General features: G+C 36.6%; 1 protein-coding gene across 8 annotated transcripts in view; it reads left to right on the plus strand.

Annotated features, from left to right (window-relative positions):
* RBBP8 (RB binding protein 8, endonuclease) overlaps positions 1-25,004 on the plus strand; it is a 98,107-nt gene that overhangs the window by 67,793 nt on the left and 5,310 nt on the right. For 7 of the 8 annotated variants that reach the window (XM_036321909.1, XM_036321910.1, XM_036321908.1 and 4 more), the window contains 8 exons: positions 4,488-4,585; positions 6,214-6,326; positions 7,601-8,489; positions 8,573-8,699; positions 10,528-10,616; positions 10,865-10,979; positions 15,245-15,385; positions 21,869-21,938. In XM_036321909.1, coding sequence (XP_036177802.1) covers positions 4,488-4,585; positions 6,214-6,326; positions 7,601-8,489; positions 8,573-8,699; positions 10,528-10,616; positions 10,865-10,979; positions 15,245-15,385; positions 21,869-21,938 — 1,642 coding nt within the window. The remainder of the gene's footprint in view (positions 1-4,487; positions 4,586-6,213; positions 6,327-7,600; positions 8,490-8,572; positions 8,700-10,527; positions 10,617-10,864; positions 10,980-15,244; positions 15,386-21,868; positions 21,939-25,004) is intronic. The other variant, XM_036321911.1, reaches the window with a different exon arrangement.

Here is a 25,004-nt window from a genome sequence, read left to right on the forward strand (position 1 = left end):
CACACGCCCTACTGGAGATGTACCCGAAACCAAGGTACATGCCCTTGACCGGAATCGAACCTGGGACCCTTCAGTCCGCAGGCCGACGCTCTATCCACTGAGCCAAACCGGTTACAGCTCTAATACCTCTTTTTAGCAGGTTAAGAAGAGATATGGGAAAGCTTCACTTTAAATGTGACATATGAACAGAGACTAAGGAAAGCAAGTGAGTCATGTGGGTATCTGGGGGAAGGGTATTCCAGGTAGAGAAGTTGGCGAGCGCCAAGACTGAAGTGAGGGTGTGTTTGGTTGGTTTGAAGAACCTTAAGGAGACCTGTGTGACTGGGGCAGACTGAGCAAAGGGGAGATTGGTTTGGGCAACTCTATTAACTGAGAGGGAAGAAGCAGCAGGTTTGCAGAATAGGGTGGGGGTGGTTAGAAATCAGGAGCTTGGTTTTGAGAGTATTCTGTTTGAGATACCTGATAGACATTCAAATGAAGATTTTAGATGGGTAGGTGGATATGGGTTTAGAGAAGTCTAGGATAGAGGATTGGAAGTTAGCGTGTAGGTGGTGTCGAAGCCATGAGAGTGGGCGAGATTACCCAATGTAGAATGTAGATAGAGAAGTCCAAGTACTTAGCCCTGAGGCACTACGTAGTGTAAAATAGTGATTCTCAAGTTTGTTTGTTTTCTTTTTTTTTTTTTTAACATGTTTTTATTGATTTCAGAAAAGAAGGGAGAAAGATAGAAACAGCAACAATGAGAGAGAATCACTGATCCGCTGCCTTCTTCATGCCCCACACTAGGGATGGAGCCCACAACCCGGGCATGTGCCCTTGACTGGAATCAAACCTTGGACCCTTTAGTCCACAGGCTGACACCCTATCCACTGAGCCAAACCGGCTAGGGCTCGAGTTTTTTTTTCATTATCACCCCTACACCAGCCTTTTTAGATAGTTTTTTCCTCTAATCACTTTCCCTATGGAATTTTAATAGTTCTAGTTCAGCTGTAATATATGAATGTATGTATATCTGTGTGTTACATTTTTTTAAAATCCCCCCAAAGCCATTTTCACCCCCTTGGAGGTGATATTGCAACTGTAGAAGTGGTGCTTTAGAGGTTGTTGAAATGAGGAGGAACCAACAAAGTAGCCATTGAAGTAGCTAATAGTGAGATAGGAGAGCTATGATAGTGTGTCCTATAAGCCAGGTGGAGAGACGAGGGAGAAGTCAACTGTGGCAAACAGTGCTAATAAGTGAAGAAAGGTGAAGACTGAGATTTGAGCATTGGATTTGGTCACATGGAGATCACTGAGTGTTAAACTCATAGCATGAACTACTAAAGTGTAAGGTTATCAACTAGGCTGTTTCAAGTTCAAGAGAAACCAGGATCAGAGAAAAGTGGAGAGAGCACTTCTAAACAAGTCCTTCAGAAGATGGGATATTAGCCCTAACCGGTTTAGCTCAGTGGATAGAGCGTTGGCCTGCGGACTGAAGGATTCCGGTCAAGGGCATGTACCTTGGTTGCAGGCACATCCCCAGTAGGGGGTGTGCAGGAGGCAGCTGATCGATGCTTCTCTCTCGTCGATATTTCTAACTATCCCTCTCCCTTCCTCTCTGTGAAAAAATCAAAATATATTTTTAAAAAATAAAAATAAAAAATGGGATATTAAAACATATTCAGTATATTTTTATGTTGATGGAATGATCAAGCAAAGAGAGAAATGAATAATCCTGGAGAAAGAGGGAACCATTGCTAGATCCTTGAAAAGCCGAGTGGAAATGGGATCCAGGGAAGGATTAGCCAAGGTTAATCATTTACTCATAATTTATCAGTATAAAACTTATACTCTGAAAGCCACAGATAACTTTATATTAGCATGTGTGTATGTGTGCAAGCATGTGTGCATGTGTATAGACAGGACTATCTGGCAAAGGGTGCTGGGGATGCAACATCAAGTGTGCAGGTCCTTGCTCCTCAGCACTCTGGACCCATCCTCTTCTGCTGAGGGAGACGACTCCATCAGTTGTTCTCTTTTCCTATATCTCCTCCAGCTTCTCTGCAGGTTCTTTCTTTTCAACATATGCATACATGTTATCTTTTCTCTTTTAGAAATAACCCCTCTTGTCTCCATCCTTAGCGACAGCTTCTCTCAAAGCTGAAAAAAGTGATCTTTCAGTATCTCTTCTCTCTCAATTCACTTCACCCCCCCCCCTTACACCCCAAAAGGGGGGGAGCAATGAGGGAAAATAGTATGGGAAAGGGATGAAGGAGGGGGAAGAAGAGAGAGAGCGGAGGGGCAGAGAAGGAGGCTAAAGTCTCACACTCTCTTCTCACACATTACATTGGAACTGCTCTGGCAAAAGTCATCCGTGACCTCCTGGTTGTTAAATCTAATTACTAGTAATACTTCCAGTCCTTGTCTTACTTGACCTTTCTGTGACAATGCACATTGAGCATTCTCTGTTTCTTAAAGTGGTGCCACTTTCCTGGTTCTCTTCTTATTCTTTTTTTTTGCCTTCCTTTATTGGCTGTTCTTTTAAATGTTACTGTCTCCAATAGGTATGGTTCTTGGTCTATTTTTGTCTCACTTTCTGGAAGAATCTCACCTAGAGTTAATATTCTGCTGCAACCTGTATGCTAATAAATCCCAAATCTATATTGCTGTTCAAGATTTTTCTCCTTATTTCCAAACCAGTGTATCTACCTACTGTTGAGCATCTCTACCTGGATATTCTTCAACTTCAGCATGTCCAAAATTGAAAATTTTCTGTCAAACCTACTCCTCATCCTTTTATTTACAATCTCAGTAAATGACATTCTACATACCTCTTTGAGTTACCTAAATCAAAAAACTATGAGTTATCCTAGACACCTGCTTTTTTATCTCTCATATCGAAATACTCTCCAAATCTTATTGATTCCACCTCTTACATACCTGGCATAGACATTCTTCTGTACCCCCATTGTACTAGTTTAGGCCAATCAGCATCCCTCATACGACTGTTTTAGTAATTGAATTAGTCCTCTTACCTGTTAAGACTGCTTCTTGCTCTATCATCCTGTCATGGCTAAAATTACTTTTTAAACCCAAATACTGCATCTGTCCTCCATTAAAAACCTTTAGCTATCTCTTCATTGTCTACAGGATAAATTTTAAACTCTTTAGCATAATCTGAACCTGTCTGGGTTCATGTCCTACTACTACTACATCTTTTGCTCTTTAATTTTCAGCAATTGAACCACGTGTCATTCCCTGAATGTGTAATTTTGTTTCACATATATAGACCCTTACACATGCATAGAACTCTTTTCTCTGCTCCTAGTCCAGTTGACCTGTCAAATTCCTTTTTCTCTTAAGGGTCAGCTTAGGCATCACTTAATGTAGTTTTTCTTGATTTTCCAAGGCAGATTTAGGAGTCTTTATGTTTAAATCTCCCCTTTTTAATGTACTTTTATTACAGTGTTGATCACATTTTATTGCAGTTCTCTTTTTACCTTTCTATAGCCCTAAGTTCCTTGAGGACAAAAGTTTTTTCTTTTCATCTAGCACCTAGCATAACACCTGGATCATAGTATGTGCTCCATAAATACTTACTGAATTATTGGAATTCTGTGTGTATAAAATATTTGTATGTGTGTGTTTTAAATGCTATTTTTTTGTAATTTTTTTTTTTCAAAGAGAAGGGGAGAGGGAGAGAGAGATAAGAAACATCAATGATGAGAGAGAATCATCGATCGGCCACCTCCTGCATGTGCCACACTGGGGATTGAGCCCGAAACCCGGGCATGTGCCCTGACCAGGAATCAAACAGTGACCTCCTGGTTCATAGGTTGATGCTCAAGTTGAGCCACGCCAGCGGGGCTGAATATAGTATTTGAACATAGATGATTTCTGCAGAAATTTGTGTTAGTTTAAAACTTGAAAATTATGCAGTACTGAAAATCTCTCCCATAAATTATGTTTTTATGAAAGGTATTATAAATATGGTTTGATATTCATAGTATATCTTAGGTCACAGTGCACCCATTGTAAATATATATTGTTTTTATGATATTATTCAGTTGCAATAAGAAAAATAATCTATCTGTTGCATCCAATTCACTTAAGATAAATAGAAAATTTAGCTGAAAATGTTTTGCAGATGCAGATGCTAGATATTTGCAACTTATTGCCATTTATAGTAGATATATTTGGGCCTTTTTGCACAGGATATTAAAAATTGTTCAGTGCCATCTTGTAACAATGTTCTGTGAGTCTTTTAATCCTCAAGAATATGTTTATTGATTTGAGAGAGACAGAGAGAAACATTAATGCGAGAGAAAAACTTCGATTGGGTGCCTTCTGCACATGCCCCAACCAGGAAGCGAACCTGCAATCTTTTTGGTGTATGAGACAGTGCTCCAACCAATTGAGTCACCTGGCCAGGGCTTTTTTGTATTTTTTTTGTACATCTAGTTTCTACAATTATATAATTGGGGTGGGTTTTTTTTCCTCTTACTTAGAAACACGTGGAACAAGCAGTTATCCCACTGATAAGTCATCTTTTAATTTAGCTACAATTGTTGCCGAGACACTTGGACTTAGTGTTCCAGAAGAATCTGTAAGTAGATGTTTAGTTTGGTGATAACATGAATTAATTGGTGTCTTTTTAGATCAGCTTTTAGAGAATTGAGCAAGAAAAAAAAAAAAAAACACCTTTTTTCCCCAAAGACCATTGGATAAAGGCCTAGAATAAAATTGATGTGGCTAGAAAGGCTCATTTATATTATCTGCCCTTAGCTGTTCCAGAAATCTAGAGTCTTTAGAATTTTGGGGATATAGATTGTGGATTGAGTCAGAATTTAGGGAAATCATAATGGCTTAGAGGGTTTGGCCAATCCTCTTCCCTGCACCCTCACTGCCCCCTATTCCTACCCTGTTTCATCTAAGAGAAGGCCTGAGCCTTTAGATTTATTTCAGAATTTATTGGATCTTCTGAACCTCCTTTAAACTGGGGTTTGATTTGAAAATCAGATGAATTCTTGGGACTACCTTATATATTTTAGTTCTCTGTCCTTATAAGGCCAATCCAAAAAAACCTAATTGACCCCAGGATTTCTGTATTATTTTAGTGCTTCCTTAGTCAGGCACATTTATTTTTTTCTAAATTGATTCCTAAAAATAGAAAACTTGAATTCTTCAATCTTAAGAAAGTTTCACTTTGATACAACTTTAAAATACTACTCCTGTGCTTTAGTTGGTAAATGTATATGGGTCTTATAAAATTGTCTTACTATTTAGTGAATTTGTAAAAATTGAATTGATTTTTCATTACATTTGGGTAATTTGTTATTATTTTTTCTAGTTATAAATCTACATTCAAGTGATAGTGGGTAATTTTTAACCTTTAAACTTTAAGTGTTTTAATGGTTTTTCATTTTCTCCTACCCATAAGCCTGGCATGTCAGTATTTCTGACACCAAATACAGTAATAGAGCTGATCTCTAAGGATTTGGTTCTCAAACGGGATCCACAGTCCAACAGCATCTGCATCATCTTGAAATTTATTACAAAATCTCAGATGCCACCCCAAACCCACTGAAAGAAAACATGCATTTTAACAAGATCCTCAGTTGTCTTTTTTAAAGTTTGAGCACCACTGCTCTCCAAAGGATCCTTTTAACTTCATCTCCTGTCAGTATAAATAATCATATCTATTCCCTTCCCCTCATCTTAATAATTTTTTTGGAATTGGAGTTTTATATACCAGTAATGGAATGTACTTACTTAAAATAGTAAAATAGTAATGCTTTTTTCTCTTTAAACTTAAAATGTGCTTCATATATTTTATTGTGATAAAAAAAATGCACATAATGTAAAATTAACCATTTTAAAGTGTACAATTCATTGGAATTTAGTATGTTCACAATATTATGCAACTACCACTTCTGTCTGGTTCCAAAGTATTACTATCACCATCCTAAAAGAAAGCCAGTTAAACATTTAGTCCTTGTTCCCCAGTACTCGCTGCCTCTGGCATCCACCAATCTGCTTTCTGTCCTTACACATTGACCTATTCTGGGTAATTCATGTAAATTGAATCACACATGATATGGCTTTTGAGCCAGGCTTCTTTCGTTTACCCTATTTTTGAGGTCAGCCATATTATAGCATATATCAGTATTTCATCCTTTTTAAGGAAAAATAATATTTCATTGTATTTATGTACTTTATATTTTACTGCTGAAGGAATCTCACAGTCCCATGAGCCCTGTTGGTGATGAACTCTACCACTGTCTGGAAGGAGATCACAAGAAACAACCTGTAGAGGAATCTACAAGAAATAATAAAGATAGTTTAAGGTAATTGGGAGTACTTTGGTGAAAATTTATAAACTATTGGTGAAATCCTATTCCATATAATTAAACTATTTCTCTCCCTCAGCACATAGTTTGTTATTCTGGTTGTATTAATTTTTATTTTAAAAATACTTTCTCCAGTTTATGACCAATTGAGGGCTTTTTTTGCATTACTCTAGTGAAAGGTATTTTTAGATTCTTTCTGTACTTCTGTTAAGCAGTACATAAGAGTTCCCAGCCTTGTTACCCTGCCCCTTTAAAAACCCAGTCATCCCTTCTGGGTTTGCATTTCCAAAAACTGGATATTGTATAAAGCTTGGATGAAATTGTATAAAGATAGTGTTGCACCTTGCTTTTACTAATTTCAAAACAACTGTTAATTTACAATACCTATATCTATGTAGCATTTTGCTTTTTAAAAGAGCTTTCAGTTTTAGGTAGATATATCACATTTAACTTGTCATCATAGTAACTCATTAAAGTAGTATTTTGTCAATTGTAAAATATTACCACCACTTTTTACAGTCGACAAAAATGTAGCTCCAGAGAGGTTAAATGTCTTGTTTAAGGCTCTGCCTTCAGTACTAGAGGCAGAGCTTTACCCAACCAAAGTCTTTTCACTACCAAAGCTGTCTCCTCTGCTAGAAGCAAACTGGGTCTTTTTGTTATTAATCCTCACCCGAGGATATTTTTCCATTGATTTTTTCCCCCATTGATTTTTAGAGAAAGTGCGAGGGGGAGAGACAGAGAGAAAAACATAGATGTGAGAGACAAACATTGATTGGTTGCCTCCCGCACGCACCCCGACCAGAGCTGGGGATCAAGCCTGCAACCGAAATATGTGCCCTTGACTGGAATCGAACCCAGAACCCTTCAGTCTGCAGACAGATGCTTTATCCACTAAGCCAAACCAGCTAGGACTGGGTCTTAATTCATGTTCGGTTCTGTAGTATAAGAATTTATTTCTTAGAGTTACTCATGACAGGATTTCATAGCAACAGAAGTTGGGTCCCCAGTGGAATTTATTAAAATACGATTTTTTTTAATATAGTGAAGTTATTTATTTAGGGAAAATATCTATAGGTAGGACTATCATGGTATTGAGATAGGAGAATTGTATCATTTTCCTCTGCTTTTTGTCAGCTAAAGGAAAAGAAGCTGGTGAAGCATCTATCTCTAATACGTAGATAAAACCTTATTATTAATAATTCTATATTAGCATATGTTTTCTCATTATGCTATCCTTTAATTTTTACCTGATTTCTTTATCTTCTTAGATTTTCAGATCCTAATTCAAAGACTCCTTCTCAAGAAGAACTGACTACTCGGGTATCATCTCCTGTGTTTGGAGCTACCTCTAATGTGAAAAATAGTTTTGGTTTGAATACAAGTTTGTCCCCTTCTCTTTTGGAGACGGGGAAAAAAAGCCATCTGAAAACAGCACCTTTTAGCAGCACTTCTAATTCTAGATTAGAGAAACCTAGATCAAAATCTGAAGATAGTTCCCTTTTCACACATCCTAATCCTGGGTCTGAAGGGAACAAGATTATTAGCCAATCTTCTAATAAACAGATGCTTATAAATAAAAATACAAGTGAATCCATAAGTGAACAGGATAATATTGATCATATTAAAAATGCTATTACTGATAAACATGTGGTGCCCCTGAAATCATTGGGATGCAAAACATCCAAAAGGAAGAAAATTGAGGAAGAAAGTGAAGATGAAGTAAGCTGCCCCCAAGCCTCTTTTGATAAAGAAAATGCTTTTCCTTTTCCACTGGATAGTCATTCTTCTATGAATGGAGACTATGTGATGGATAAACCTCTGGATCTCTCTGATCGATTTTCAGCTATTCAGTGTCAAGAGAAGAGCCAAGGAAGCGAGACCTCTAAAATCAAATTTAGACAGGTGACTCTCTATGAGGCTTTGAAGCCCATTTCAAAGGGTTCTTCCTCAAGCCGAAAGGTTTTGAGTGGGAGCTTTGTGCCAGCCAAAGATCCTCCAGAGGAGCCCCGTTTACAGGAGTGTGTCCTTCAGCCCCTGATTAAATCCTCTCCAGATAACAAAACACCATTACTAATAAAAGAAGAAAATCCTATCTTTAAAATCCCTCTACATCCACGTGAAAGTTTGGAAACAGAGAATCTTTTTGATGATGTGAAGGTTTGTGTTAAATATTCGTGGATTTTGGTTTTAAATGGTTGGTTGTGATTTCACCTAGATACAAATGATTCTTTCTGTTTTAGGGTGTTGGTTCTCATGAACCAGTAAGAATAAAAACCAGGTCAGTTCATGGAGAATGTGAACTTGCATCAGTTCTTCAGTTAAATCCATGTAGAATCGCTAAAACAAAACCTCTACAAAACAATCAAGGTATATACACTATAGGTAGTACTTCCACTCTTTATATATATTATCTTGGTATATTATTTAAGATACTAAATATGTTATTCTTTGGGTAGATTGAATTGTTTTGGGAGAAAATGTTTTCTTTCTACATGTTTCTGTATTTACAGAATAATTCTCTTTGGGTTCATTTTACATGTGATATATCCTCGAGCTTTTAGAAAAGTGAATTAAGATATTTAATACCTACTTTTATAGGTGATTTTGTGGAGTTATCTATTCTATGTAGTTCTTTTTTTAAGTTTTTATTTCTTGAATTTAGAGAGAGAGAGAGAGAGATTTGTTATTCTACCTATTTGTGTATTCATTGGTTGCTTCTTGTATGTGCCCTGATCGAACACACAACCTTGGTATATCATGGTGATGCTCTAACCAACTGAGCTACCTGGTCAGGGCTGTAGTTATTTCTTATTTTCTTTACAAAAGCTTTAAAAAATGTACAGAGAATTTTAAAATATATAAAGTAGAATTTTCATCATCCAAAACTTGTTTCTACCCCATAGGTAACCTGTTCTTTTTCTTTGTGTTTAAATATATATCTATAAACATAAGCATATATTCACATGGTTTTTTCAGCTTCTTGTTTTAAAACATTGTTTGCTGTAATATGTATAATCATTCTTTTCATAAGTCTGCTCTGTTTAAAAGGAGTCTTTGGTTTTTATAGCAACCAAGTATTTCTGTACTTCACACACGGTATTTTGTCTTTTATTCCTCATTAGAAAATTATTCCTTCATTCTAGGTTTATTTTCCCTTTTTTCCTGAATCACATTCTTTTTTTTATTTCAGAGACCTGAGAGGGAGAAGGAGAGGGAGAGGGAGAGGGAGAGGAAGGGAGAGAGAGAGAGGGAGAGAGAGAGAGAGAGAAACCTCGATCAGCTGCCTCCTGCAAGTCCACTACCAGGGATCGAGCCCCCAACCCGGGCTTGTATCCTAAACCAGGAATCAAACCAGCAACCTTTTGGTGCACATTCGTAAAATTTATAAAATTTACTGGTTTTGATATATTCACCAGGTCATTTAAAGATTATTACGGTCTATGTATAGGACATTTTTCATCATCTCAAAGAGAACAGAAAGAACAGTATCCATTAGCAATCATTCTTTATTCCTGACTCCTCTTGCTCAATCCTAGGCAATCAAGAATATACTTTCTGTCTCTATAGTTTTGCCTTTTCTGGAGTTTTTATGTAATGAAATTATATAATTTGTGACATTTTTCACTATTTCATTTTTTATTATGAATAATGCTGCTATGAACATTGATGTCTAATTTTGTGTGGATGTATGTTTCTTCTCTCTCTTTTTTTAGATACACATAGTAGTAGAATTGCTGGGCCATAGGCTCTTTTTAACCTCCTGAAGAACTATGTAACTTTTCCAAAGCAACTACATCATTCCACATTCCCACAAGCAGAATGTGAGGGTTTCAGTTTTCCACATCCTTACCAACACTTGTTACTATGTCTTTTTGGTTGGAGCCATGTGGTGGGATGTAAAATGGTATCTCTTTGGGGTTTTTATTTGCATTTCCCAGATGGCTAATGTTGAACATCTTTTCATGTGCTTATTGGCAATTTGTATATCTTCTTTCAAAGACTGTCTATTCAGATCCTTTGCTCATTTTCAATTGGGGTATTTGTCTTATTATTGAGTTGTGAGAGTTCTTTATATGTCGTAGATAGAAGTCCTTTACCAAAACTTTTCTTCCAGTCTGTGCATCCTGTAATGTTTTAAAGTAATGAGAATTTTTAAAATCTGTTCTTAATTGTATTTTTTTTCTCCTTATCTAAGATGTATTCTGTGAAAATATCCAGTGGAGTATAGATCCAGGAGCAGACCTTTCTCAATATAAAATGGATATTACTGTAATAGATACAAAGGTAAGTTAGAAAGTAAACCTAGGCTTGAGAGAAGATGCTTGTGTTGTATATCAAAGCTAAAATATTCTACAGGCAATAAGATATGAATATTTCTAAAAGGTAAAAGTAAATATAATTTAATGCTACTGAAATGTAAACTTAAAATGGTTAAATTAATGTTTTATATATATTTTACCACAATGTTTTTTAAAGTAAATATAAGAACATAAAAGGACAATTGTTAAAATTTTGGATTTTTAAATATTCAGGATGGCAGTCAATCAAGATTAGCAGGAGGAGAGACAGTGGACACGGACTGTACGTTGGTCAGTGAAACTATGCTTTTAAAGAAGAAGCAAGAGCAGAAGGGAGAAAAAAGTCCAAGTAAGATATGATTTATTTTCTTATTTTAATAAAAATATGGAGGGAAATACCATTGCATTGATAAGCACAGTGATCTCTTCACCATGAACAAAGTATTTTTTCCCCATTTTGATAATATTAGATTTCTCTTAGTAAAGCTCAAAAAACCTATTTGAAAAAAATGATAGAAACTTCCCCTACCAGGTGAAAGAAATAGACATATTAAGTCCAGGAAGCACAGAGAATCCCAAACAAGAGGAACACAAAGAGGCCCACACTAAGACACATCATAATGAAAATGACAAAGAGAATCTTAAAAACAACAAGAGAAAAGCAGTAAGTTACCTGCAAGGGAGGGAGCACTCATATGACTCTCAGCTGGTTTTGCAACAGAAACTTTGCAGGCCAGAAGTTAGTGGCAAGAAATATTCAAAGTGATGAAAATAAGGACCTACAACCAAGATTATTATTCTTAGCAAAACTATCATTTAGAATTGAAGGTCAGATAAAGAGCTTCCCAGACAAGAAAAAGCTAAAGCAGTTCGCTTATCACCACCAAACCAGAATTCTGTGAAAAGTTAAAGGGTCTTCTTTAAGAAGAAAAAAAAAAAATCAAGAATAGGAACAATAAAATGGCAATAAATACATATCAACAATTGAATCTAAAAATCAAAATAAATGAACAAGCAGAATAGAAACATTCATAGATACAGAGAATATTTTGATGGTTGCCAGATGGGAAGGGGTGTTGGGGAGATGGATGAAAAAGGTGAAGGGATTTAGAAGTACAAATTAGTTATAGCCCATGGATACAGAAAATAAACAGGTAAAGGCCTGGGGTGGGAGATGTGTGGAGGGAAATAAATGGGGAACATCTGTAATACTCAACAATAAAATAAATTTAAAAATAAATAAATAAGTAAAAGGTATAAAAGGGAAACTTGAAAGTCCTGTTTTAGAAATACAATTTTCCAAAGCATTGTCATAAGGCAAAAACAGGAGATCCTACTGAGAAGTATTAGTATAGATTTGCAAATTAGCACTAAATCTTCATCAAAAAGAGGTGGAACAGAAGGATTTTGCTTGGCACCACCTTAGCAACATTCCTAACTAAAGCAGCATATGACATGAGATCAACTAGACTGGGACTAGTTTCATTTGTCACACTTTGAATGGGAGGTATAAGACCTGCTACTTGGGAATTCGGTGCCAGAAGAGGCATTTACCAGCCCTCATCTGTTGGAAACTGAGGATATTCAGACTGTATTTGCATTCTCAATCTGCTGAATATTCTGTAGTCTACTTGCTCGGCCAAATAATAAAACAGCTATTCTTGTTCTCACTTCTTTAGACACACCTTTTTTCTTGCTGTCCTACATGCAGTACATGAGAAAAAATTTTAATACTTTGCCTTAAATCTGTCCCTTAGAAATGAATAATGATTTATATTGATCAAGTAGCTGGCTGCCTAAGTTGTGAGAGGATGGTACCTATTAAGAGAAAAACCTTAGCCTTAACTGGTTTGGATCAGTGGATAGAGCGTCAGCCTGCAGACTGAGGGGTCCCAGGTTCGATTCCAGTCAAGGGCAGGTGCCTTGGTTTTGGGCACATCCCCCGTAGGGGGTGTGCAAGAGGCAGCTGATCGATGTTTCTCTCTCATCAATGTTTCTAACTCTCTATTCCTCTCCCTCCTCTCTGTAAAAAATCAATAAAATAATATATATATATATATGTATATATATATATGTGTGTGTGTGTGTGTGTGTGTATGAATATATATATATATATAGAGAGAGAGAGAGAGAGAGAAAGAGAGAGAGAGAAACCTTAGCAGTGGTTACTGTTTTTTTTTATAGTGAATGACACAAATAATTTTCTTCTTAAAAAGATACTTTACTTTTAAGATTATTTTGTACACAAACTCTATTTTATCCAGAAATTTGACTCTCAAAATGAAAAATAAACAAATATATAATGAGCTGCAATTTTATACCAGGAAGTGTTCCAGGAACTGGAAACAATGTATAAACAAAACAGAACTAATAGTGAACAAACAAGCAAATAAATATATGGTATGATAGATGATTATTTTGTTCACAATACCAGCCCTGATAATGTTTTCTTATTTTTGTAGGAAACAAACAAACAAAACTAAAGTATGACTACTTTGGCTTTAAATTTATCTAGTTGATTCAAAGAATGTAATGGCTCCCCAATATAGTTGAAGCAAATATTGTGTAGAAGTAAGATTAGAACTTGAGCTAATGATTTATTAATTTTGGCTAAATAGGTCTTGTGTGTACTAATGATGCATAATAAATTAATCCAGTAACTTAAAAGATTAAAACAACATTTTCTTACCTTTCATAGTTTCTATGGCTCAGAAATTCAGGAAGGGCTTGGCTGTATGGTTCTGTCTCACAGTCTCTCATGCAGTTGTAGGCAGATAGTGGGTGGAGCTAGAACAGCAAAATGCTAGACTGATGGGGGTGACTTGGCATCTCTCCTCATTCAGACTCAGGGCTTCTCCATATGATCTTTCCACAAGGGCTAGTTTGAGCTTTCTCATCACATGGAGATTAGGTTCCCAGAGTGAGAATCCCATAAGGGCAAGATAGAAATAAAATGTAGTTTTTATGATCTGGCTTCAGAAATTGCATAATGTCACAAAGACCTGCCTAGGTTCAAAGCAAGAGAAACATGGCTCTCACTACCCAGTGGAAGGAGTGTTGAGATCACTTTGTAAGAACAGCACATGGGATAGGAGATATTCCTAAGGCCTATTTGGAAAAAAAAACAATCTGCCCATTTACCCATAAGGTAAACTTTTTAATACTTAGAAATGGTTAAAATTTACACTCCAATAAAAACTCCAAATTGCTGCTAATGTTTCAATTCACAGAATGTTTTTTGTATCCCTACTCTGTGTTAGGACTTATAGGTATTATGATAGAAAGATCAATAGGATATAATATCTGTATTCAAGTATTTCATAGCAGACGTCAGCAACTTACTGTGATTTACTAACTGCATATACAGAATGCTTTGGGAATGCCTAGCACACTGCCTACACATAGAAGTCTATTTTATCCAGCAATTTGACTCTCAAAATGAAAAATAAACAAATGTCTAATCATTTAGTATATAATGAGCTACAATTTTATACCAGGAAGTGTTCCAAGAACTGGAGACAATGAGTAAACAAAACAGAACAAAAGTACTAATAGGGAACAAACAAGCAAATAAATATATGGTATGATAGATGATGGTTAGTGCTGGAGAAAGATAAAATATGGTATGGGTGTTAGCCAGAGCACCATGGATTGGGGGAGATGGTAGTTATTTTATAAAGTAATCTCAGTAGGCTTCTGTTCTGTCATATTTGTTAGCTAACTGGATCTATTTCTGTTTTTTAGTAAATTCTGGTGAATTTAAAAATGTGATTGTATGGTAGGAAATAGTTTGACATAAGCACCTCTAGTTTGACATAAATAAGCACCTTGAACTGAACATACTTAAATTAGAAATCTTTATTTTTTTATTCACTACTCTGAAGATGAATTTAGTATTTTGCATGTCAAATATGGAATTGAATTCATTATATCAACACTACCAAGTGTTAATGGTAATGCAAGAAAATACATTTTTTGCTGCCACGTTAGAAAAACAAGCAGGTAAACAAAATTCTATAGAGATTTATTGTTTTTAAAATATATTTTTATTGATTTCAGAGAGGAAGGGAGAGGGAGAGAGAGATAGAAACATCAATCATGAGAGAATCATCAGTTGGCTGCCTCCTACGCACCCCCTACTGGGGATTGAGCCAACAACCCGGGCATGTGCCCTGACCTCCTGGCTCATAGGTCAATGCTCAACCACTGAGCCATGCTGGGCTCTATAGAGATTTTAATATCAGCTATTTATACACAATTTACTTCAGGATTTTTTTATTTTTCATTATGATATATTTTTTATTCCTCAGTTACTTTGGCAGATCTCCTTTTGGTTTAGCATAAATTACACATGACCTGATAGAAAGAAAATGATTTTTAACGTTTATAATGAAAATAACAAAAACTAGCATTCTCTTTACATGAGTAAAGGATATTTGGAGCCATAACATAGAGGTTTTATAAATGTACAGTAATTACCTAGACTTGGGAGTTTATTCTTGCCTCATGCACATTAAAATTATTTTGTGGCAATTAGTCTATATAGAAAGCAAGTGGTCTATATAGAAAGCAAAAAGCTTGCTTGTTGCCCTGAGTCAGTGCTCTTTTACATAGGTGGAAAAAGAAAAATGAATGATAGTTTGGAAGATATGTTTGATCGGACAACACATGAAGAATATGAGTCCTGTTTGGCAGATAGCTACCCCCAAGTAGCAGACGAGGAGGAATTGTCAGCTACAACAAAGAAACCAAACAGTAAGGCTGTTTTCTTTCTACTTTTGGCTTCTCAGTTACACTGAGTTCAGGCTAATTAATAGAGTATGGATACGGTATATTAATTAATGTTTCATGTTGCGTATATAAATTTCTTTTTCACAGGTTTTGTGTTTTCTTTCCAGACTAATAGAAGAGTTACAAAAGTAGTTCAGAGGGTTCCCCTGTACCTTTCACTCAGCTTCTCCTTGTTACCATCTTATGTAACCATAAAATACTCATCAGGATTTGGAAATTAATCTTGATTCAATACTACACATTTCTCTATAACATGTGCATAAAGTTTATAAAAGTTTTGAGAAAATTCTTTTTTAAGTAATAAATTAATGACTGTCATAGAGTGAAAAGAGAAAGTTTTCTAGAAAATTCAGGCGTATATCATGCATGAATGCTTTACCTTTCCAGACTAAATACTTAATGTAACTATATATATATCTCTTCCTAAACTACATTTTATTAGAAGCAGTTTATAATGTAGGTTAGCAACCAAAAAAATACTGAAAGTGAAGCTCTTAAGTAATTGGTCTAATTGAAATTTAGTTAAAATTCTAGCTAAATATCTCATTTTCTTACTGTGAGCAAAACAGAATTTTTAATCTTGGACAAAGTCTTTTTTTATGCTGGTTTAAATGAGCGCACCTTGTGCTATGATAGTCTGTCTTGGTTATTTTTTCCTGTGTGCTTCCATCAGGTTTTTAAAACGACAAGCCTGAGCTCAGCGTGAATGAGACCCTGAGTGAAGATACAGAACAGCATGCTTTGCTTGCTCAGTCTGTGGCAAAATCTTGGTCAAGCAAATTTTGTGATAAAAATCTACAACTGTTAAATTTACATTTTTTCCCTCAAGAGCCTTTTGCAAATTGGTTCCACTTAAAAAAAAAAAAAAAAAAAAAAAAAAAAAAAAAAAAAAAAAAAAAAAAAAGGATATTCTTTTTTACAAGATATAATTAATTTCTGTCTCTTTTTTAAGTTACATTTCACCTTAACCATCCCAGAATTTCTTCTCATTTAGCTTTTGTGACAGTGATACAACATTCTTTTGAACTCTGACAACCTTTTTCTAGATTATCCGCAATACACTGTTTTTTTCCTCACACTCGTTTTCTCTCATGCTTTTATTAACCACCTCTGAAATTATCCCAAATCTGCATCTCTAGTCTGACTTCTCTGATGAATCCCATCCTGCATTTTTATTGCTACTTTTGTGTGTCCTCAACAGTTTAAATTTAACATATCTAAGCCAAGTTCCATTTGTTTCCTACCAAGTGACCTTTCAGACGTTTATTTTCCCCAGTCATCCAGGCATATAACTTAGGACTTGTTCATCTATTTTATTTTTTTGACTCTCATATCAAAAAGTTCTACGTCTTCCCTCATAGGAAAGAGCAAGTGTGGGGGAGGGTATCAAAAGCTCAGTTCTGGGCATGTTAAACTACACATCCAAATAGAGGTGTTTAGTAGGCAGTTGATGATTATTGAATTTAGACCAAAAAAATCCAGAATAAAGAAATTATTGTGGGGGGAGGCGGGCAGGAGGTCAACAGCAAATAGATGGTGCCTAAAGCCGTGACACTGAATGAGATCATCAGAGTGTTGAATATAATTAGAAAAGAAAAGCATTTCGTACATCACCAGTTCGATTCCTAGTCAAGACACAAGCCTGGGTTGCAGGCTTGATTCCCAGTAGGGGGCATGCAGAAGGCAGCCAATCGATGATTCTCTCTCATCATTGATGTTTCTATCACTTCTCCCTTTCTTTCAAAAAATCAATAAAAACATATTTTCTTAAAAAAAGAAAAGCATTTCAAGTTCTAAACTCTGAGATATGACAACTTTAAAAAGTCAGAGAAACAAAGAACCAGCAAAGAACACTGAGAAGGAGCTGCAGCCTGTGAAGTGTGAGGGGAAAGAGAATGGATGCTGTTTTGGGGCCAACTAAAAAAGACGCTCTATATAGTCATTATGTCCAGCCTCATCCCCTCTCTGCTGAGCCCCAGATTTGAATCCAACTACTTATCTATACTAATAAAAGGGTAATATGCTAATTAAACCAGACATCTTCTGGTCTACTTGGCATATTAGGACAAAGATACCTTCCAGACAAAGCCACAGTGGTGGGGCAGAGGCAGTTAGGGGCTTCAGGCTGGCAGGGGAGAGCAGTTAGGGGTGATCAGGCAGGCGGGGGAGCAGTTAGGGGCATCAGGCAGGTAGGCAGAGTGGTTAGGGGCAATCAGGCAGGCAGGCAGGTGAGTGGTTAGGAGACAGTGGTCCCAGATTGTGAGAGGGATGTCCCCCGGGGGGTCCCGGATTGGAGAGGGTGCAGGCCCGGCTGAGGGACACACACTCCCCCCACCATGCATGAATTTCATGTACTGGGCCTCTAGTTTGACATAAGCACCTTGAACTGAACATACTTAAATTAGAAATCTTTATTTTTTTACCCAATTTTGATCTTCCCCTGCCTTTCTGCATCTCATTAAACCCTATTACCTAGCCTCAGAGTGACCAAAGATAGATGTTAGAGTCATATTTGATTTTCTCTTTCACCTCACCCTCAACCTCAGCCTGATACCCTGGCCGTCCTATCTCCAAAATACATTTCATAACACTTCCCTTCATATCTGTAGCCACCATCCTAGCCTAAACCACTCCTATTTCTACCTCTTCTATCACAGGCCTCCTAACTGGTCTTTTAGTATAAGTTATTTTTCTTCTCTTGTTCAGTCTCTACGGAGATTCAGAAGTGATTTTTTTTACTCCTCACCTGAGGATATATTTATTGATTTGCGAGAGAGAGGAAATAGGGGGAGAGAGACAGAAACAGCAATGTGAGAGAGAAACATCAATCTGTTGCCTCCCAAATACACTCCAACCAGGGTTTTGAACCTGAAACCGAGGTATGTACCTGATTGAGAATCAAACCCACAACCTTTTTGGTGTACAGTAGGTCCTTAGGTTACGTCAGAGATCCGTTCCTACGGCATGACGTAACGCAATTTTCGCCCTCAGAACCCACCTACATAAGCATCTATGTCATTCACATGGAGCACATACACAGCAGTAATGAAGTGAAACAGTAAACAAAATTTAAAAGAAAGATAACAATTCCTGACCTTTACTTGTGGTAAGTAAATAATAAAAAAACATAAAGCACATATGTACATACGTCAAAATGATGGAGATTTTTTTATATATAAATAAATGGGAGATGGCGATGTAACCACAAAACGATGTACATTGAGTCCGACGTAACCCAAGGACTGTCTTTACAGGCTGATGCTCCAACTCACTGAGCCACCCAGCCAGGGCCAAAAGTGATTTATTTTAAATTTAAATGGGCTTGTATTATCTTCCTGTTTAAAAGAAGATAATTGAATGGCCAATAAGCACATGTAAAGGTGCTCAACATTATTGGACATCAGGGACAAATATACCACTTCATACCTGCTGAAATGGTTAAAAATATTGGCAATATCTAGCATCAGTGAGGATGAAGAGCACCTGGAGCTCTCATACATTGCTGGTGGGAGTATAACATTTTGCTTTGGAAAATAGTTCAGCATGGTTCTTTAACAGCTTTATTGGTATTTGTTTGTAATTTAAGCATACACCTTACTTGTGACCCAGCAATTCCTCTCCTGTTTTACATCCAAGGAAAATAAAAAAACATGCTCACACAAAGATGTATTCAAGAATGTTCAGCCCTAACCGGTTTGGCTCAGTGGATAGAGCGTCAGCCTGTGGACTGAAGGGTCCCAGGTTTGATTCCGGTCAAGGGCATGTACCTTGGTTAAAGGCACATCCCCAGTAGTGGGTGTTGCAGGAGGCAGCTGATGGATGTTTCTCTCTCATAATGTTTCTAACTCTCTATCCCTCTCCCTTCCTCTCTGTAAAAGACCAATATATTTTTTTTTAAATGTTCATAGCAGTTCTGTTTATAATAGCTCAAAACTGCAAACAAGCCCTAGCTGATTTGGCTCAGTGGGTAGAGCGTTGGCCTAAGGACTGAAGGGTCCCAGGTTCGATTCCAATCAAGAGCACTTGCTCAGGTTGCAGGCTCGATCCCCAGTAGAGGGCGTGCAGGAGGCAGCCAATCAATGATTCTCTCCCTTCCTCTCTGAAATCAATAAAAATATGTATTTTTTAAAAACTAGAAACAGGCAAATAAATAGAAATTGTGGTATATTCATAAGAAATACTACTCAGCAAAAAATGGAGGGACCTATTAGACGCAACAACATGGATGAATCACTAAAACTTGTAAAATTAGAAAAATGCAAAAGAACAAAAAGAATATAAATATATAATCGCATTAATATGAGGTTCTAAAACAGGCATGTCTAAGCTATGGTGATGAAAATCAGATCAGTGATTGTGAGAGACAAGGAGACATGAGAGAACATTCTTGTGTGAAAACAGAATAGGAGGAAACTTTCAGGGATGATGGGAATGTACTCGTCTTGATTTGGGTAGCATTTACACTGGAATATATCTTTGTCAAAATTTATAGTACACTTAAAATCAGTGTATTTTACATGTAAATTATACTTCAATAGAGTAATTCTTAGTCTTCAGTGGTTTCCTATTGCACTTAACAAGAAAATTCAAACTCCTTTTCGCCTCTAAGGCCCATTGTGCTCTTGTACCTACCCACTTCTCCAACCTCATCTCCAACAGCTCCCTTTCTTCACTAAATCTCAACCATACTGGCTTTCTCTTAGTTTTTATAACTTAGAAACATTTCCTATCTCATGACCTTTATCTAAAACATTCCCCACTCCTGTCTCTTCTCATGGCTATTTTCTTGTTATTCATCAGTTACCACCACCTTTCATCTTCCTCAGATAAGCCTTAGCTGCCTGCTCCCTTACCATTTCCCTCACTGCATGTAAACTCCGTGAGTACAGGAGACCTGGTCTTTCTTGTGCTGTACTTCATGCCCAGAACTTACACAATGCTTAGTAAATTTTTTATATATAAATTTACTGATTTCAGAGAGGAAGGGAGAGGGAGAAGGAGATAGAAACATCAGTGATGAGAGAGAATCCTTGATCGGCTGCCTCCTGCACACCCCACACTGGGGATCAAGCCTGCAACCCAGGCATGTGCCCTTGACCGGGAATTGAATATTGACCTCCTGGTTCATAGGTCAACGCTCAACCGCTGAGCTATGCCGGCCAGGCTGCTTAGTAAATTTTGATTATTTGAATAGATGATAGGAGTTGGCTGTTTGAGTCTATATAACTTAGGATTCAGGTCCATGAACTATAATTCTAGTTTTTATTCAATTTTCTGATAAAAATTTTTAATCTATTTCTTAGTTATAATCTACCTTAAAGACACATTATAACAATCAATAGGACAAATAAGTGAAACATATTCAAAGATGTCTTGTTGTTTGGTGTCCAGTGATAATCAAAGTAGTTCTTTTAAAGTCTAAAATCTATACTAATAAAAGGGTAGTATGCTAATTAGACCAGACATCTTCCAGACGTCCTTCTGGACAAAGCCACAGTGGCAGGGGCCGAGGCAGAGGCAGTTAGGGGCGATCAGGCTGGCAGGGGAGAGCAGTTAAGGGGCGATCAGGCTGGCAGGGGAGAGCATTTAGGGGGCAATCAGGCCAGCAGGGGAGGGCAGTTAGGGGGCAATCAGCCGGCAAGCAGAGGTGGTCAGGGGTGATCAGGCAGGCAGGGGAGCAGTTAGGGGCATCAGGCTGGCAGGCAGAGGTAGTTAGGGGTGATCAGGCAGACAGGCGAGTGGTTAGGAGCCAGTGGTCCTGGATTGCGAGAGGGATGTCCCAGATTGGAGAGGATGCAGGCCAGGCTGAGGAACCCAACCCCATGCATGAATTTCGTGCACTGGGCCTCTAGTCCTTTTATAAAAGATTATCTATAGAGACTTTTTTTTTTCTTTTAGTTTGTCTTCTTTGTTTCTAGAGACTTTTATACATAGTTTTTAAATCTAAGATACTTTCATAGATATGATTTTATCTCTTTAGTAGTAAATTTTTAAATATTTTTTTATTGATTTCCGAGAAGGGAGAGGAGAGAAACATCAATGATGATAGAGAATCTTCGATTGGCTGCCTCCTGCACACCCCCTAACCCCCAAGGGAGAGGAAACATCACTGATGATAGAAAATCTTCAATCGACTGATCCCACAACTCGGGCTTGTGCCCTGACAGGGAATCGAATCATGACCTCCTGATTCATAGGTCTATGCTCAACCACTGAGCCACTGCAGCTGTACTAGTAGTAATTTTGAGGTGACATAATTTGCACTTTGCTTATCATGCAGATGAAAAAGGGAAAAATTCGTTATAAAAAATTTTGACCAGGGGTCTAGAGAGTATTAAACCCAATGAAAATGGAGGTCTTAATAAGTCTTTTTTTTCCTCCCCCCAAAAAAGCAAATTATTTTAGTAATTTTGTATTCAGTTTGTGGTATGCTTCTTTTGTTTATAGCTCGTGGTGACAAACAAAATAAAATCACAGAGAAAGCATTTGTGGAGCCATATTTTAAAGATGATGAAAGGTAAGTTGGTCTTAATAAATGCCACCAATGTGATTGAAAGTGTTAACGGCGTTTTTTGTCAGAACCTCTCTGAACTGTAAAATTGCTACTTTGGTTAAAAAACAATGTGTTTCATTTAATTTATGGCCCTAACAAAACTGGAACTCAAGCTTTACAAAAATGACAAATTTTACAAATAAGGAAAATTACCACCACTACCCTTTCTTTTTTACAATGGTGATAGTTATTTTCTCTATTTTATTATAACAAATATTCATATTTTATTTTATTATGAAGTTTATTTGAACTTTGGGAATTTTTTTAATTGTATACTGTAACTTTTACGTAGTATAAGACTTTAGGTGGGAAACCTTAGGTTGTGCTTCAGAATTATTTTATAAGGAGTTTTAAACCTTCAAAGCAAGATAATTTTGAACCATATTGCTACATTCTGCTCAATTCTGAAACTTTCAGTCATGTACTATTCTTTTTAGAAGTACATTAAGGCATAGTAATTCATCCCAAATTATTTTGTGTTTTTTTCCCTTAAAGTTATGAATTTGGAAAATTGAGTCACTTAGTAAGCAAAGTTAATTCCTTACACTTTTATTTTTGTCAAGAATTTCAGAAATCAGACAGACCAAGATAAATTTTGATTGATGCCTGTAAGACCCTAATAGATAAATGCTGTCATTTTGTGGTTAAGTTATTCTTTTTATTTACCAGTTTTTCAAATAAATAGTTTCCTAGTATCTCAAATATAACTAAGGAGTTTTTTGTTTTAAATTTATCATTACGAATTCATGGATTCAGATATATTTGATGCTTTAGTCCATTGCAGTTTATTATCCTTTTTGGTACTGAAACTGTTCCACATCTTTGCCTCGTGGAAACCTCTTTGGATACTACCCTTGTCATCTTTCAGCTTCCTTGCTTCTGGTGTGATAGATATCCCTGTGTACTTCCTGTCATAGGCCTAGCATCTATCATGTCTCCCAGAGCTGTAGGTTGTTTTTTTGTTTTGTTTTAGTGAGAAATGAGACTTAGGCCACAGTCTAGCGGCCCAGCCGTGGGCAAACTACGGCCCGCGGGCCGGATTCGGCCCGTTTGAAATGAATAAAACTCAAAAAAAAAAAGACCGTACCCTTTTATGTAATGATGTTTACTTTGAATTTATATTAGTTCACACAAACACTCCATCCATGCTTTTGTTCCGGCCCTCCGGTCCAGTTTAAGAACCCATTGTGGCCCTCGAGTCAAAAAGTTTGCCCACCCCTGGTAGCCACTAGGGTTGCTTGTTGCAGCTGCTAGTCATTGTTTCTAGACCTTTTAGGTGCACAAAGTTAAAAATAAAGTTTTTGTTTCATTTTGTTAAAATGAACTACTTGTTTATACTGATAGCTCCAATTCAAGTTCAGGACTACAGGATTTTTACATAATTTCCTGTGTCACATCTGTACCTACTTTCCCACCTGAAAATTCCACTTCTTGGAACATTTCTCATTTAACTTTATTCCACAATGCATACACAAAGCAATCTCAGAGTAATACTGACCGTCACCAATAATATGATTTAGGAAAACGATTTAAGACTTATTTGTGTCTTTTTATTTTTAAGTTATGTCCTATTAGAAATATACAGTCAAATCACTGTGTTTTAAAGTCACTTCAGATCATTATTTTCTGTGTAATTATGCCACCAACTCAGTACCTAGGTTTGTTTTACTTTTTTATTTTGTAGGAATTTTATATCTTTATTTTTAAAATAAGGCAAATTATGTACATGGTGCCAGATGCTATAAAACAAGGTATATTCAAATAAGTCCAACTTCTTATCTGTTAGCTTCACCCATTTAGCTCCCTATCTCTAAAGGTAATCATTGTAAAAAATAAAAAAAGGTAACCATTTGTTTAAAATGTATGGTTTTTTCATCCATTTTACAAAATAAAACCAAGTTTTATCTACTTACGTATCAGGATATTGGTAGCTGCACTCTCTCTCCCCTTAAACAAATGGTAGGATACTATATATGCTTTTCTCTACTTTGCTTTTTTCATTTAAATCACTCATCTTAGTATATAGTGCTTTCCTCATTTTTTAGTTTCCTAGTACATCATTGACGGTACCGTAGTTTATTCCATAGCATGGTTGCTTGGATTGCTCATAATTATGCTGGCGCGCATAGTGCTGCAATGAATAGCCTTGTACATTCTCTTTCCAAATTTTCACCCGTGTATCTTTGGGATAATTCCTAGAGGTAAGCTTGTAGAGACTGGCATTTCAGATGTTTCATGCTATAGGTTCACCACTTTTTAAAAAATACATGAGTAGTTTTATTTATTCTGAAACCATTAGATATCTGGAGATACAGGTGGTGGATAAAGGTATAGGATAGGAGTGGTGTAACAGTCTCAGAGTTAATGTGGTTCCTTTCCCCACTGAAAATACTAGCAAACCCTGGGAAAAGATGGGTTGTGTTATGTCAGGGACAACCAGCTCAGTAACCTTTTAGGTGATGCTTTGATGTCTACTACAGGTGCCAGTTTACTAGTTGACTCACTGCTGCATTATAGTACACCTAGGAACAGAATAGATAGTATGCAGAAGAAAGAAATATAAGCTTAAGATTCCATAATTATTTGAAAGAAAATATATTTATGGCAATATTTTTTATCCAGCCTTTCTTGGTCTCCCTTTTTAAAATTCACCGGTTACTCCAGACTTGAGAATTCTTAGGTTTAGGCACAGAAGGGTCTATAATTTCATATACTTTGGAATAGAATAACTAAAGCTTATTTTGAAGCAAAGTGCTTGCCAACTAGAGGGGCCTGTGACCAAAATACCTCAACATGGTATATGTGTTACCAGCAAGTCATTTTTAGAAAATCAGTTTTTGTGAATCAGACTGTTTAAATTCACTGGGATGTTTCTGTTATATATATGCCATCACATGATTTTTTTATTTACCCACCTTGTTAATTTTTGATTTTTCTGTATTGGGTCTTTTTCTTAAATCCTCACCCAATGTTATTTTTCCCATTGATTTTTTTAGAGAGAGTGGAAGGGAGAGAGATGTGGGGAGGGAA

This window comes from Myotis myotis, unplaced genomic scaffold (genome assembly GCF_014108235.1).
Source record: "Myotis myotis isolate mMyoMyo1 unplaced genomic scaffold, mMyoMyo1.p scaffold_m19_p_9, whole genome shotgun sequence".
In the NCBI taxonomy this organism is placed as follows: Eukaryota; Metazoa; Chordata; class Mammalia; order Chiroptera; family Vespertilionidae; genus Myotis; species Myotis myotis.